Source organism: Nannospalax galili, unplaced genomic scaffold (genome assembly GCF_000622305.1).
Source record: "Nannospalax galili isolate Female #2095 unplaced genomic scaffold, S.galili_v1.0 scaffold781, whole genome shotgun sequence".
NCBI classification, from domain to species: Eukaryota; Metazoa; Chordata; class Mammalia; order Rodentia; family Spalacidae; genus Nannospalax; species Nannospalax galili.
The window spans coordinates 1782903-1799989 of record NW_008346898.1 but is presented as its reverse complement, the minus strand read 5'-3'; the positions used below and the strand labels follow the sequence as shown (position 1 = coordinate 1799989).

At 38.6% G+C, this 17087-nt stretch overlaps 1 protein-coding gene across 13 annotated transcripts in view; it reads right to left on the bottom strand.

Annotated features, from left to right (window-relative positions):
* Nucleotides 1-17087, bottom strand: part of Cep112 (centrosomal protein 112) — a 576146-nt gene that overhangs the window by 535942 nt on the left and 23117 nt on the right. For 10 of the 13 annotated variants that reach the window (XR_003851118.1, XM_029568391.1, XM_029568396.1 and 7 more), the window contains exons 3-4: nucleotides 15346-15536; nucleotides 12736-12908 (exon numbers count right to left, since the gene is read on the bottom strand). The exons of the other annotated variants lie outside the window; for them this stretch is intronic. Coding sequence is in view for 9 of the 10 variants with exons in the window: in XM_029568391.1 (XP_029424251.1) it covers nucleotides 12736-12908; nucleotides 15346-15536 (364 nt within the window). In the remaining variant the exon portion in view is untranslated. The remainder of the gene's footprint in view (nucleotides 1-12735; nucleotides 12909-15345; nucleotides 15537-17087) is intronic. 13 annotated transcript variants of the gene reach the window in all.

Here is a 17087-nt window from a genome sequence, read left to right as displayed (position 1 = left end):
AAAGTTTAAAACCTCATTTAATTTTATGTCTTGTAGGGTTTATACGGAGGACAATATTGTATAACTGCATTAATTCAACTGTAAACCTAAAAATTTACAGCCCATTTTGAAGGAGATGCATCTTAGCTCTGGAAATTGTTCTTGAGTATGTCAATGCTGTTGTAATGAAATGCTTCTTCTAAGTATGTGGTTATTAAATAAGTAATTTTAAAAAAAGAAAAAAAAAAGAAACAAAATCCATCTCTTTGCTGTCTGAAAGAAACACATCTCACCTTCAAGGACAGGCACTATCTGCAAAAGGATGGAAAAGAATATGCCAAGCAAATGGCACTAAGAAACAAGCAGGAGTTGTAAGTCTAATATCTGATAAAATAGACTTCATAAAGTAAAACTAATGAGAAGAGATAAGGAGGGTCACTTCATTCTGATCAAAGGAACAGTTATCCAAGAAGATATCACAATCCTTAACATACATGCACCAAACTCTGGTGCACCCAAATTCATAAAAATAATACTACAGGACTTTAAAGACACAGATTAACACCAACTCAGTAATAGTAGGGGACTTCAATACCCCACTGTCTCCATTAGATGAGTCAACTGGACAAAGAAGATAAACAGAGAGACATCTGAATTAAATAATACCATACATCAAATGGACCTAATAGACATCCTTCAAATGTTCCACCAAAGCACCCAAGAATACATTTTCTACTCACCACCCCATGGAACTTTTTAAAAAACTGACCACATACTGGGCCACAAAACAAACCTCAACAAATACAAAAAAATTGAAATAATGCCATGCATTCTATCAGACCACAATGCAATAAAGCTCAAAATCAACAGTGAACAAAGCCCTAGTCACTACATGAACTCGTGGCGATTGAACAACACACATCTAAACAATGAGTGGGTCAAAGGAGAAATTAAGAAAGAAAAGAATGCCTGAAATTCAATTAAAAGGACAATACAACACAACACAACATCTGGGACACTTCAAAAGCAATCCTAAGACGGAAGTTTATACCTCTAAGTGCCTACATTAAAAAATTAGTAAGAGCCCAAATAAATGCCCTAACACTGCAACTCAAGATGCTGGAAAGGCAAGAACAAATGAAACCCAAACCCAGCAGAAGAGAAGAAATAACAAAAATCAGAACAGAAATTAATGAAATAAAAACAAAGAAAACAATACAAAGAATCAATGAATCTAAGAGCTGGTTCTTTGAAAAGCTAAACAAGACAGACAGACCCTTAGCCCAGTTAACAAAAAAAGAAAGGAAGAGCACTTCCAAATCAACAAATTCAGAGATGATAGGGGAAACAACACAACAGACACCCAAAAAATCCAGACCATTATAAGGAAATATTCTTAAAACCTATATGCTACTAAATGTGAAAATCTGAAAGAAATGGATGGATATCTAAAATCATGGTGTTAGTCAAATTCACTGCTGGGAAGTACACATGGTATCCAATACCCTCCTCCCCTGCGAAAAGAATTCTCCAAACCCTGGTTTGAAGAATCATAACGAGTTTATTGGACTTGCTAACTGAGCTTGGGGTACATGTTTACTTACAGAAGAGTGGGCGCCCCCCCCATTCATGGCTGTGGTCGAAAGTCCACACCCAAACATAAATCCCGTGGTTCCAAACAGCCTCACAAAGTGGCAAGAGACCAGTCTCGTGGTTTTCCCAGCTTTTATACCCTTAGCCCCTCCCCTGCAAGTAGCTATGGTCAATTGACTGGCTGGAAGAGGGAAGGGGGGTGACTCCTTTGCAAAGTATGAGAAGGAGGCAGATCCATGGCTCATCATCACAGGGTCAGAGGAACATCCAGGTCACACTCCACCCCTTCCTCTGGCTCTTACAAAACTTTCTGCCCACCTCTTCTGCAAATATTCCTGAACCTTGGAGGGGGTTGGGTGACCTTTCTCCCACTGTAGTAGGGCATTGGTCTCTTCAAGTTTCTGTATCATCTGTTTATCATGGACTGATGGCTCAATTTAGTTGGATTCCATCTACTATAAAAACACAAATAGCAAGAAGCAAGAACATGTAAACAGCAACTACTATAATAGCTTATGGGCATAAACACAAATGCTTGGATGGTACTTTAGAGGTGCATCACATCCATCTAACAACACAATTGCAGTGGCTTCTCCACTGGGGCCTATAACCTCTCCTGCCACAGGGGGGTGGCCTGGTCTACAATACCAGATGTGTGTTCCATCCCTAGGAGCAGGCATTAGGTCCAATCGAAAATTAGCTGGTTGTACATACACTAGATAAGCCACTATTGCACCAGCAGGAACATCTCACTTTGCATGTTGATAGTGCAACACACACAGTCCTTGGTTAAACAGGATAATGGGAGACAATTCTCCCCCAGCCAACTGCATAGCACCTTCTGGCACTATGACAGCCACCCATCCAGTGGCAGGGATTTTCCAGCTTAGTCCAAGCTTGATTTCTCCCTCTCCTGCACTCACATCTCACGACGTCTTCAGCAATAGGGTCTTATCATTCACTTCAGGTATACAACCAACATTATTGGCAATCACCTTTATAGTTTTGGGGACCTCTGGGGTCCCTTTGGCCAACTGCTCATAGGGAGGCAACCCACTCCTGGTACTGGGATTTTCAGTTAACAACCTTATGGCTTCTGGAAAGGCCTTTTTCCACCCCCGTAGGGTCCCTTCTTGGCTTAAGGCTTTCAACTGCTCCTTTAGCAGCCTGTTTTTTCTTTCAATTAACCCTGCTCCTATAGGACTGTATGGAAGGTGGAAATGCCATTGAACCTGATTATCCTCAGCCCAAACTTGCACGTCTGTACCTGTGAAATGAGTGCCTCTGTCACCATCAATTCGCCTTGGGCACCCATACATGACACTAAGTTAAGTAAGCCCCTTAATAGTAGCCTTGCCCATCACTCTCTTGCAAGGAAAGGCCTGTGTAAGGCCTGTGGCAGTGTCCACATAAGTGAGAGCATATTTACACCCGTCACTGACTGGAAGGGGCCCTATATAATCTACTTGGCAGTCTCTCACAGGGGAAGCTGCCCTGTGCATGTGTCCCATCATGGCATCCATCCTCTGGGGCCGTAACCTGGAACTTGCCTCACAGGTGTGGACAGCTTGTTGAATGTCAGCATATTTTACTGGAATGCTGGTGGCTTTGGCTATTTTCCATTCTGTGTCAGCTCCTCTGTGGCCAGACTTGATAAGAATCCAGTGAGCTGCTTCTAGGGGAAGCTGAGGGCAGACAGCCCTTACACTTTGGTAAGGGAATCAGCTTCCTGATTCCCAGGGGTATTCATGAGGCAGTGGGAAGCCACATGGTAAACTACCAGGGACACAAGCTCCTGCTGCATTTTATTATATTATGTCCTTCCACATTTGTTGTCCCCATACTGGCCATCCCATTGCCTGCCAGTTTTCTTTCCCCGACTAGGCCATCCATAAGGTTAAGCCTTTGAACACAGCCCAACTGTCAGTACAAATTGTTACAGGCCAAGTCTCCCTAATTATTATATTCTGCACCAGTATCCACTAGGGCCCATGTGTTTTGTATATTAGTTGGGGACCAATAAATCCTCAATTCAACATGTGGCCTCCAGGCACCCAGTATGGCCCTCACCTGCAGGCAATCTTGGTCGCCCCTTCAAGGCAGTAGTTGGGGGGGGTGGCATCCAATGAGGCTGCCTTTCTCTGGAGCAGGAGGTGCAGCTGGAGTTACCTAAACATCCTTGTCCCCAGTTTCTCTTACTTCTGTGGTGAATTGCTGGTCAGGTCTTAAAGCCCTCCATAGGCTCACCAACACAGTGTTTGGCTGCCCATCAATCTTGTTCCTAACAACTCCTGCTCTGTGGAGATCCATCCACATTTGTGCTTGGGAGACATGGAGAGGCCCCTTTGCTGAGTTCCAATCCTTTTCCCTTATGTCTACTTGCTTTAGCACCTTTTGAACCCTGTTTACATATTGGTCTAAATCATTTAAATCTGCCAGAGCCTCGCCAGCCTTGTGCAGGTCTCGCCTGACCATGGGGCTTAGCACTGCCACCAAAGCTCCATACCAGCCTCATGGGTCTTGCTGAATCAGTTACTTTCTTAAGTCTCCTGTAAACACAATCCTGTCTGGGCCTGTGAACTGGGCATCAAATACGGCTTCCCTCATACCCAGTTCCCTCAACAGAGCCTGTCCTTCCTCAATGGTTTTCCAGTCTCTAGTATTCATGAGAATCTCAGCTAGAGATACCCATGTGTCCCAAATGGCTCCTATGAGCCAATCCATCATGGACTGGTTTTCCTTATATTGCCTTTAATTGTGAAGTCTTTGTCCCAAAGAGGGATGAGTGATTATGTTGCTTAACTTCTCTGCTTCTGTAGAACTTAAAATGATTCCATCTGCCCCCATATCCCATAGCCTCACAAGCCAGGTGGCCAAAGTCGAGATACCCATGTGTCCCAAATGGCTCCTATGAGCCAATCCATCATGGACTGGTTTTCCTTATATTGCCTTTAATTGTGAAGTCTTTGTCCCAAAGAGGGATGAGTGATTATGTTGCTTAACTTCTCTGCTTCTGTAGAACTTAAAATGATTCCATCTGCCCCCATATCCCATAGCTTCACAAGCCAGGTGGCCAAAGGCTCCTTCATAGTTTGTTTAAACGTCTTTCCCAGTTCTAATAGTTCTGGTGCTGAGTATTCTCTGATTACCATAGCATCCAGCACCAGGCTATTGTTACGACCTCCATCAGCATGTTGGACCATGGATTTTTCCTTTCTTTGAATTAAAGGTCAGACCCCAGGAGCATCTCCCACTATCTCTAGGTAATTTCATTCTTCCTCACTGCCCGACTCTTCCCAGACCTAACTCTTCTTAGACCTCTGAGACATAAAAAACGGCATGCCAACACCTCCATCTCCTTTCCTCTCTTATCTAATTTAATGGCAAGGTCAGAAGCCAGTACATAACAGGCCAGCCTCATACCCCTCTCACACTCTAATTCCTCTCTAACACCTTCAGTTTCCCTTCTGGCTAAGGACTCTGCTTGGGACAGATTTCTTATTATCAAGAGCAGTGGACAAGCAGCCTCTGTGGCTGCTTTTCTGACATTTCTATCCCTGATGTGCTACTCCCAGAGACTGCAGAATCCATTCTAGACCTTCTGCTGTTTTCAAGGCATCTCCATACTCACATGGTGGGCCCACCAGACAAGCAGTCATGTTACCCCATACCATCTATACGATGGATTCCACCCCGGGATTTCTCCCATCGACCTTGACTGCATTAGGATCCCAGGATAGGCCTTTTATTATCATTCTGATCTAGGCTTTTTTTTCTCTTTTGACCTCCTAGATGTAAAAATGGCATGCCAACACCTCCATCTCCTTTTCTCTCTTATCTAAATTACTGGCAACGTCAGAGGCCAGTACTGCAGAGGCCAGCCTCACATCCCTTGCCCATTCTAATTCCTCTCTGACACCTTCAGTTTCCCTTCTGGCTAAGGCCTCCGCCTGGGACAGATTTCTTATAATCAAAGGCATCTCCATACTCACATGGTGGGCCCACCAGACAAGCAGTCGTGTTACCCCATACCATCTATACGATGGATTCCACCCCGGGATTTCTCCCATCGACCTTGACTGCATAGAAGGCCTCACCCTAGTTACATATCTCACTGTCCACTGCATTAACCATACCACTCCAGCCACCCCCACAAAGCCTAGGGGAATGGCCCACCAGGTTAACATTTCCTCAGCCCACACTTTCCCTTCATCCCACTTTACTTCGGTTGTTGGTCTCTTTCCCAGTATCAGGGATATCATCAATGCTCTTCCAAAACTCAGTCTGTTCCATCATATCCTGCCTACTACGTGAATTCTTAGTCAAATTCAATGCTGGGAGGCACATGTGGCATCCAATCCCCTCCTCCCACAGTCCTTGCAACAACCTGAAAAAAGAATTCTCCAAACCCTGGTTTGAAGAATCTTAACTAGTTTATCGGACTTTCTAACTGAGCTTGGGGTGTGGGTTTACTTACAGAAGAGCGGGCATCCCCCCATTCATGGCTGTGTTCGAAAGTTCACACCCAAACATAAATCCCATGGTTCCAGACAGCCTCAAAAAATGCAAGAGTCCAGCCTCATGGTTTTCCCAGCTTTTATACCCTTAGCCCCTCCCCCGCAAGCAGCTATGGTCAACCAACTGGCTGGAAGAGGGAAGGTGAGTGACACCTTTGCAGGGTGTAGGGAGGAGGCAGGTCCATGGCTCCTCATCACAGGGTCAAACGAATATCCAGGTCACACATGGGGACCACCAAGAAGAGATCAGCAGTTTAAATAGGCCCACAACATATAAGGAAATCATAATGGTAAGACCCATAATATATAAGGAATTTGAAACAGTACTACAAAGCCTCCCAACTAAAGAAAGTCCAGGCCCAGATAGATTTACAGTAGAATTCTACCAGACATTTAAAGAAGACATCCAACCAATACTACTTAAATTTTTCAAAACGATAGAAACACAGGGAGAATTCCCAGATTCCGTCTATGAAGCCAGCATCACCTTACTACCCAAAAAAGGTAAAGATACAACCAAAAAGGAAAATTATAGACCTATATCCTTAATGAAGATAGATGCAAATAATTCTCAACAAAATACTTACAAACTGCATATAGACAGATATCAAAAAGATCATTCACCATGATCAAGTAGGCTTTATCCCAGAGATGCAGGGCTGTTTAAATATATATGTCAATAAACGTCATTAATCGTATAAATGGACTCAAAGACAAAAGCCACATTGTCATCTCAATAGAAGCAGAAAAGGCTTTTGAAAAAATTCAGTATGCATTTATGTTCAAAGTCCTAGAGAGAACTGGACTGGAGAGAATATACCTCAACATAATTAAAGCTATATATAACAAACCCACAGCCAACATCATTCTAAATGGAGAAAAACTGGAAGAAGCATTCCCATTGAAATCAGCCACCAGACAAGGATGTCCACTATCTCCACTCCTTTTCAACATAGTGCTTAAAATTCTTGCTGGAGCAATAAGACAGGAGAAGGAAATTAAAGGAGTACTAATTGGAAAAGAAGAGATCAAACTATCACTTTTGGCAGATGATAAGATACTATACCTAAGAAATCCCCAAAAGTTCCATGAGAAAACTCCTAGAACTGATCAACACCTTCAGTATTGTGGCAGGTTATAAAATCAATCTACAAAAATCAACAGCCTTTCTAAATACCAATAAAAAGAAACTGGAGAAAGAATACAGGGAAATGCTCCCAAATTCACAATTGCTACAAAAAATAATAAAATATCTTGGAATAAATCTGACCAAAGACAGCAAAGATCTCTACAATGAAAATTTTAAATCGTTAAAGAAAGAGACTGAGGAAGACACCAGAAGATAGAAAGACCTCCCATGCTCATGGATTGGAAGAATTAATATTGTGAAAATGACCATCCAACCAAAAGAAATATATAGATTCAATGTAATCACAATCAAAAGCCCCATGACATACTTCACAGAATTAGGAAAAAAAAAATCCTTAAATTCGTATGGAAGCACAAAAGACCCCAGACACCCAAAGCAACTCTGAGCACAAAGAGCAATGCTGGGGGGATTACTCTACCAGATCTCAAAGTATATTATAGAGCTATAGTCATAAAAACACCATGATACTGGCACAAAAATAGACACATAGACCAAATGAACATCACTGAAGATCCAACCTAAGTGCACACAATTTCAGGCACCTGATATTTGACAAAGTGCCAAGGACACTCAATGGAGAAAAGAGAGCACCTTCAAAAAATGGTGCTGGTAAAACTGGATCTCTACCTATAGAAGAATAAAACTAGAACCTTATCTTTCACCTTGCACAAAGCCAACTCCAAATGGATCAAAAACCTCAATGTGAAACTGGAAACCCTGAAACTATTAGAAGAAAATATTGGCAATAACTTATAAGATATAGGTGTAGGAAAGGATTTTCTAAATCAGACAGAAGTGGCTCAGGAATTAAGGTCAGCAATCAACAAATGGGACCTCATTAAACTAAAAAGCTTCTGTACAGCAAAAGAAACAATAAAAAAAAGTGAAGAGAAAACCCACAGAATGGGAAAAAAATCTTTACCAGTGACACATCTGACAGAGGTTTAACATCCAGAATATATAAAGAACTCAAAAAACAAAGAATCAAGACACCAAATGACCCAATTAAAAGATGGGCTAAAGATCTAAACAGAGAGTTCTCAAAGGAAGAAATAAAGATGACTAAGAAACATCTCAAAAAGTGTTCAACATCATTAGTAATTAGGGAAATGCAAATTAGAACCACCCTAAGGTATCACCTTACTCCAATCAGACTGGCTAGGATCAAAAGAACAAATGATACCAAATGCTGGCAAGGATGTTGAGAAAGTGGAACACTCATTCACTGTTGGTGGGATTGCAAAGTCATACAACCCTTATGGAAAACAGTGTGGAGAATTCTTAAAATACTAAAAATGAACCTATCATACAACCCGGTTATACCACTCCTTGGCATATACCCAAAGGACTCATCCTATTGTAGAGAAACTTGAACAACCATGTTTGTTGCTGCTCTTTTCACAATAGCTAAGAGACGGAAGCAACCTAAGTGTCCCTCAACTGACAAGTAGTTGACAAACATGTAGTATATTTATGCAATGAAGTTCTATTCAGCAGTAAAGAAAGATGAAATAATGAAGTTTGAAGGTAAATGGATGGATCTAGGAACTATTATACTAAGGGAAGTAACACAGACTCAGAAACACAACATATGCTTTCCCTCATATGTGGATCCTAACTCCAAATCCTTTTAAATTCCAGGTCCTTTTAATAAGATGATGCTATACAGCAGTCCCTTCTCCATGAAATAACTACCATCATCACTACTTCAGCTGAGCCTGCTTGCTAAACATCATCACAATTGGGCTTGTTGATGGTTGTTCACCTTCATTAAAGGAGGGCCAAGCAGGGTCACTGGACCCTCACCGAAGGTAGTATCCAGTCACTCTTCCCAGCCAACTATATGTAATTTGGCTGTAATCATACATGGTCTCCTGGATTTGGGGAGGGCTAAAGTATACAGTCTGAGGAAGGCTAGGAAGAGAAGGCCTGACCCAAGCTGGGTAAAGGTTTTCCAGTGTGCAGACCCTCAGGTCATACATACACCTCAGCAACCCCTCATTTAGCTCAGTACATTCATTGGTTCCCCAGTAAAACTTTAATCAAACATTGGCTTGACACTAGAACCTTAAAAGGGAATAAGCATTGCTTAGTATCCCCAGGAAAAGAATTCTCACAACGGATGGAAAATTTATTTGTTAATGCTATTATGTCTCATATTTAAAAAAAAAAAGAAAATTAGAATATAAAAGATGTTAAAAGGATACGAGAATGTAAAAGATGTTAAAAAAGATATCAGAATGGAGATATTTTCCAAAATAGAAAAAATGAGAAAGCCTTAGCAAGAGATGAAGGTCTGTGTAGATTTGCTATGATATGCAAAGGATGAGACAAGAATAATATACACATAATTTTGAAATTTCTAAGGTCATAGTTTATTCAACTAGTTTAAGGAACAAAATATATATCTAGTCAAGATTTATCTGAGAATATTTGGTTTTTTACCCAAGCTTTATCTACACAGCACACAGTAATTAAAAGTACCAGACCAGTGGAACTAACCTTATTGGATGTTTAACAGCCATACTTTGAGGCCTATACTAGTCTGGTGAGAGGGACTTAAAGGACAGTTTTTGCCCCTTGCCCCCCAAGGTCTACTAAGTTCCAGGGGGCTATGGAACATTTCTCAAAATGTCCTGTAACTGTGGTGAGTCACCTGTCCTCTTGTTCAGTGAGGCCATAGAGACCCCATGAGATGGACTTGAACCAGTGTCCAGTCTACAAAGAGGAGGGTCAACTCAGAAGAAACATCTCATCCATGCTTCCAAGTGAAGCCAGACATGGTCGAGCAGGATGGTCTTAAACACCCAAAAGGAAAGTATAACCAAAGAGTAATGTCATTAGCATATTTCTTTAAGAGTTCAAGGGACTACACTTCCTAGACATTAGGCTTAAGTCCATATAATAACTTTTTAGACAATTATTTCTCATTGATGATTTTGTTCTGAATCAGAAAGTGCTGCTCAGATGTAAGACTTCAAATCTTGGTCTGCAATACTGTAGTGCACATCTGTAGCTAAGGGAGGCAACCAGCTATTGTCCTAAAATGATGGATAAATTTGTTTTCTCTCCCTATTATCTCCCATTGATGACTCCTTACTCACAACTGATTATTCTCAGCATTTTGAACAGTTGTGACTTTCTTGAATGAATTGTCTTGACTGAATTTACATATCAAAGTGAAATCAGCAATTTTTTCTAGGTATTGCATAAGTATCATGTAACTAAGTTCTTTACAATGCACCACTATAAAAGTTTCTTAAAAAACTCCAATGGACTCTCATATGGACATCTGAAAATTGCTGTGTTCTGACTTTTTTCTAGTTCCCTGTCTAGAACTTGTAATGCTAATAATTACTCTTGCCTTTACTTCTCCTTCACACACACACACACACACACACACACACACACACACAAAGAGTTATGCAATTTGGGAGTCTTTTAGATAGACTCACTGAACAGGTATCCCAATTGCCTCACCCTGTGTCCCCCCCTGTTCAGCATGGAAGAAGCCAGAGCAGTCTGCATCCCGATTCCCTATTGGCAATTTGGGTAACCTCTTCAGAGGATGGTGTGATAAGAATAGAAGGTAGGAATTGGCTAGGCAGTTAGGGTAAAAAGACCCAAAGAAAAGTAGCCAGTTTCTTGGCTAAAAGTCAAAATGTCCTTGGGCCTCTAAGCCACATACTCCGTTCCAAAGGCCAAAAATGTCAAAAGTATTTGGGAGATTTTATCTAATCCTTAAACGATTTTAGGGTTACCTCTTCAGAGGGGGAAATGTTAGAGTAGCAAAAAGCCCCATAAAAAAATTAAAGAAGAAGAAAGAGTACATGAAGTTATCATAGAAAAGTGATGGGGAGATAATGGGAGGAGTTCGAGGGGAGGGAGTGGTCATGGATTTGATCAAAACACATGCATGCATGAAATTCTCAATAAATTATTTTTTTAAATATTTTTTTAAATTAAGTATTTAATACCATATCCTATGGATTCATGGATTCATTTCTTTTTATTCTTCTAAATATGTCCTTAATGCTATCATGTCTTCCTTCACTACCTCTGCATTCTAATGTTTCCTCTTTCTCATAATATTTCTAGACTCTTAATTTATGCTCAACTGTTCTTTCCCATTATAGTATCTCAAGTATGAAAGACACACAACCAGACTACATCTACAATGGACATTTCAAATCACTAATAATATGTTCACATCTGATTAAGAAATACAACAAAGAAAATACAGTGGGCAAGAAAGGGCACATTGTCAAAAGAAACAAATTCATAAAATTAAAATTACAACAAATTAAAATTACCAAGAGAATGGTCAGGAGTGAAGTATGAGGGGTGGCACATTTCAATTGGTACTGTCCAGTATTTTAAATTTCTGGGAACTCCAGCATCAATACAAAGATCAAAATTGAATAAAAACTCAAAATTGTCTATCACTCTTAAAAACCAAATTATTACAGCAATAATTTGGTATATTTTTAAAACTTAGAGACTTGTTCTTATTTATACAGTTTAATGGAATTTATAATTATATTCTTTTTAATTTTTTAAAATTTTATTTTATGTCTATAAGTGTATTGCCTGCATGTATGTAAGTGTACCCATGTGATGCAATGCCCATGGAGGTCAGAAGAGACATCGGATCCCCTGAAACTGAAGTTAGGATGGTTGTTAGCCACATGTGGGTGCTGGAAAGTGAACCGGAGTTCTCTGCAAGAGCAACCAGTGCTCCTAATTGCTGAGCCATCTCTCCAGCCTCTACAATTGTATTCTTGTTTCATTAGATGAAAGCAACCATTGATCAATGAGGTGGAGGGGAGATAATTCAAGCATAAGGTTCAACATGAATGTGTAGAGTATTATATTATGCTGAAGTCATTGATAATGTTTCTTAATTAATGCTATCATAAAGGAAAACACATAACAGTGTTATTAAAGATTCTCAGGTACATTTTTCAAGCAACAAAATGCATAAAGATATAGGTAAATGGGGCTGGAGAGATAGCTCAGTGGTTAAAAGCACTTGCTAGCCTTGAAAATGATTTGGGTTTGGTTCCCAGCATCCATATGGTAGCTAACAACCATCAGTAACTCCAGTTCCCTGGGCTCCAACTCTCTTCTGACCACTGTGGGCATTGCATGTACATGGTGTACTTATATATATACAGGCAAAACACACATACACATAAAATAAAAATAACTAAATCAAGTTTTTTAAAGCTATAGATATATAAAGTTAACAAATATTCATAAAAGTGAATAAAAATATAAAATAATCTTACATATGACTAACATCCATTCACAACTCTTAAATTTAGCAAAAAGACAAAAGTAAACCAAGTCTATAACATTAAAAAGAAAAAAAATACTTTATTTTGTAAAAGTTTTATTAGAATACAGCTACACCATTTTGGAACTTACGAACCAGTTCTAAAAACATCAACTAAATGAGAACAAAGCATTGGAAACCCCACTTTCACAGCATACCTGTGGACATCCGTTGCCGATAGCACCAATGCGTTATCCTCTTCAGAAGAAAATTTCCATGATTCACTTAATCTTTGCTCACTTGTCTCCAGCTCACCGACTACCCAGTCAGGTAGCCTCTCTGGGCTTGAACCTTTTGGTCGTCCTGGACTTGGTTCATCAAAATAGATCGACTGATTTTTTAAAAATTAAAGAAATCATTCTTTCAAAATGTACTATAAAGAAACACTTAAAATTTCAAACAACTTTCAAGTTTGATAGTTTTTTTAATATTCAATTTAAATCTAATTACATACAAATATATAAAATTTATCACTCAAAACACAACAAATTATGAAACATTAACATAAGATGAATAATATATCTACATTTTAGTTATTTTCTTTTATATAAAGAATCTAATGAAAAGAAGCATTACAGGAGAGACATATCTGAGAGTTACTTCTTTAAAGAGTGATATCAGCTTTACCAAAAGAAAATGGAAAACTTTTTAAAAATCATGTCCTACCCCATTTCTTCCTGTAACCATCAATTACTTTGCACACACATACACTTAACATACACAAAATCTGTAGGTGGAGAAATAATAATCAAAACATATCAGATATTAAAATTGGGACTCCCTTAATGAGGTAGGAACTACACAGTCAGAGACATAGCATTTAGTTCTGGCCATATTATTAACTCTCTGAGATGCCCCAACAAATCTCCAGGCCTTCTCATTATTATTTATGAAATAAAGTCCCTCCCTACAACTCTATGAAATTGTGAATGAGAAAAAAAGACACAGTATATTGGTATCTTCACTTTTGAATGAACTTCATAAAACTATTTTAGTCACTGAGAATGACATTAGCCAATTAATTTCAATGAGGCAAGTTAAATGGTTTATTTGTGAAGAAAATTACACTTGTGTAACAATTCTCCCGGTCCTACATAGAAATCCTCCAGGACCTATTCTCCAGGGAGTAGTGACACATGACCCCTCTATCCTAGGTCAGAAATGCAGGGTGATTTCTTTTTCAATGAGATACAATAGTCCATGGTTATGCATAGCTTCTCTTTCTATGGTTTTAGCTATCTGCAGTCAACCATGGCCTGATACATTAAATGGGGAATTGCAGAAATAATAAGTTTTAAATCAGGTGCTGTTCTAAGTATAATAAATTCACATCATCTGTCCCACTGCATCCAGTCAAGTATATCACACAGTGTATACTTCCTACCTATTGGCTGTCTCAGGCATCAGTCTAGTACAGAAGATTCAGTGCTACCTGCTGCTTCAGGCATCCAGTATGGACAGTGATTTGAAATGTATATCCCACAGATAACAGACAGATTGCTGTATTCATTCTAACATCTACCTACATGTAAAGTCAGCTACCTACTATCCCCAGAACAACTGATCTTAGCTTAAGCAAAATGTCTGACACTACTTTTACAATAAATAATAGCATTAAAAGTTTTGGCATTCAGCCACCAACAAAAGGAGTTATCCTCTGGTATGTAGCGTGCCTTGTAACTAAATTTAGCATTTAGTAAACTGACAAAATATAGAAAACTCCTACACTTCACAAGAATTTTGCAGCATATATATGTATATATATATATATACACACATGCAATTATACTTTGTTGTTCTAGTCATATTTCTCAAATATTCATAGTCTACACAAAACAAGGTATATTTTATGCTTATAGGGAACAAGACAGTGACAATTCATCATCAACCATAAAAATCACTATCTTACAGCATAGCTGAAAATTAAATCAAGTACAGAAAATCATTTTTAAATGCCAACTTAATATTATCAAAAGAGTAGAAAGGAACTTATAAAAGTCATTCAACTAATAAGTTTTAAAATAGTGTATCTGAAAGAATTTCATAAACTAGAACTTACTGAAATACTTAAACTGTTATAATACTCAAACTGTTATTACAATACAATGAAAATTAGTAAGAAATTAAGGTCAGTATTAATTCATTTTATTATTTTAGATATAATTGAATAAAATAAGAGGGAAATATGTTTCCTATTAAAAGTGAACAAATTGAATCAAAGAAGAAAATTCTTAACTAATGTATTATCTATCACATACAACCTAATAGTATTACCATTCCCAAAAGGAATGATAAATTGCACTCACACTGGGTGTGGTTGAGTCATGCCTTTAATCCCAGCACTGTAGCAATTGAGAGGCAGAGGCAGGAAGATCTCTGTGAGTTTGAGGCCAGCCTGGTCTACATAAAGAGTTCCAACCCAGCCAGGGCTACATAAGGAGATCCTGTCTCAAAAAAGCAAAAACTATTTTTTTTAGGAACTGGAGAGATGGCTCAGTGGTAACAGAACTGGTTGCTCTTCTAGGACACCCCAGTTTGGTTCCTAGCACCCATATGTCAGCTAACAACGGTGTTTAACTCCAGCTCCAGGGAATCCAACACTCTCTTCTGCCTTGCTGGATAGTGATGCATGCAGTGTACATACATCCATGTAGGCAAAACACTCACACACATAAAAATGAAAATAAATAAATTTTTAAAATAAATAAACAACTTACACTTAACTTTTAAAGAAATGAAACAAATACACTGTGGTCAATAGTACTTACCATATATGATGGTAATGTTTTTAGTGTTCCTGGTTCAGGGCGGTGCATAAAAGGACCTTCGAGTATGCCTCGCTTAAGCATATGCAGTAACAGTTTTGCATACAGGTTCCGATTCTTCCTACCCATAAGTCCTGCACCTGTTCCTGAAGGCTCACAGAGTTTTCTAATCCAAAGAGCACACCTCTGCCGTTCTGTAAATATGTAAGCACTATGAGAAAACTGATACGTCAAAATATAAATTATTAAATTACAAAGACCTATAAAAGTATCTACTATAACACAGAACAGGGGTGGGTAAACTTCCATAAAGGGCACAAGCATAAATACTTTAGCTCTCCATGCCATGTGACTTCTAGTGTAACTCCCCTAGTTGACCTTCACAAGAAGAAAGCACTAATAAACAATATATAAGCAAATGACGCAACTGTATTCCAATAAAACTTTACCAAAAAATGGTTGTGAGCTGGAGAATGGGCCATACAAACCCAGTCTAGAATTTAACATTAGTTAATTGCAACTGGGCAACAAATGAATGAAGAAATATTTTCACAAAAAAATAAAATTCCTGGAATTCAACTTTGATAGCTAATTTCACTTGGACAAGACAAATGAATAAAGATTTTCACAAAAATAAAGTCTCTGTGTTACTATAAGTTTTTGAGATAATATTTTGTTATAATCTTGCATCTGTAAAATGCTTTATATATATTGAAAATTTCATCCATAATTCCTAACTATACAAACCTAGAAAGAGATGAAATACAATCTCTGATTTATTAAGCATTTTATATTAACTATAAAGTTAAATCTAAACATTTTCTCTATTAAAGCAAAAAGTTTCAAGGGATTTGTAGCTGATTTATTTAAGGTTTTCTTTCAATATCTCTAAAAATAATTGAGTACTACTTATGTGTAATTTCATAAAATAATTATACTTTTAAAAATCTACCTAAAAAATACAGCAGTTTAATCCACATATAATAGCCCATTCAGTGTATTATCTGGCCATGACATAGCATTTTTTTTAAGTCTCATGAACACTACTCTGAAATTAGTTTTTAATCAGTGGATTATATATAACACAAAGCATAAATCTGCTCTAATCTCTTGGTTTATAAAGGTCATAGTCAATTATTTCGCCTATAAATAAAACTACTAAGGCTGAATTTAATACTTTGTAAAGCTTACTACAAGTATGAGAGGTAGGCCTCTAAAAAGTGCTTGTATTTTTGCTTTGAAGATTATATTATCACCAAACATCAAAAAATATTAATTTTAAACAAAAAGAAAATACTGAAGTGGAACTAATAAGCTTGAGTAAATAGCTTAAAAAATATGCTTTGGAGGCTGAAGAGATTGGTCAGTGGTTCAGAGCACTGGCTGCCCTTGCAGCAGACCCAGGCTCCAATCCCAGAACCCACATGGCAGCTAACAACCATCCATAACTGCAGTTCCGGGGATCCAACACCCTCTTCTGTCCTCCATGGGCACTGCATGACATGGGTGCATTTACACACATGCAGGGATAACACTCATACACATAAAATAAAAATAAATAAATCCAGCCACTCTTCCCAGGCAACTGTATGTAATTTGACCCTAATCACACATGCCCCCCTGGATTTGGGGAGGGCTAAAGCATACAATCTGGGGAAGGCTAGGAAGAGAAGGCATGACCCATGCTGGGTAAAGGTCATACATACACCCCAGCAACCCTCAGTTATCTCAAAGCCTTTGAGAGG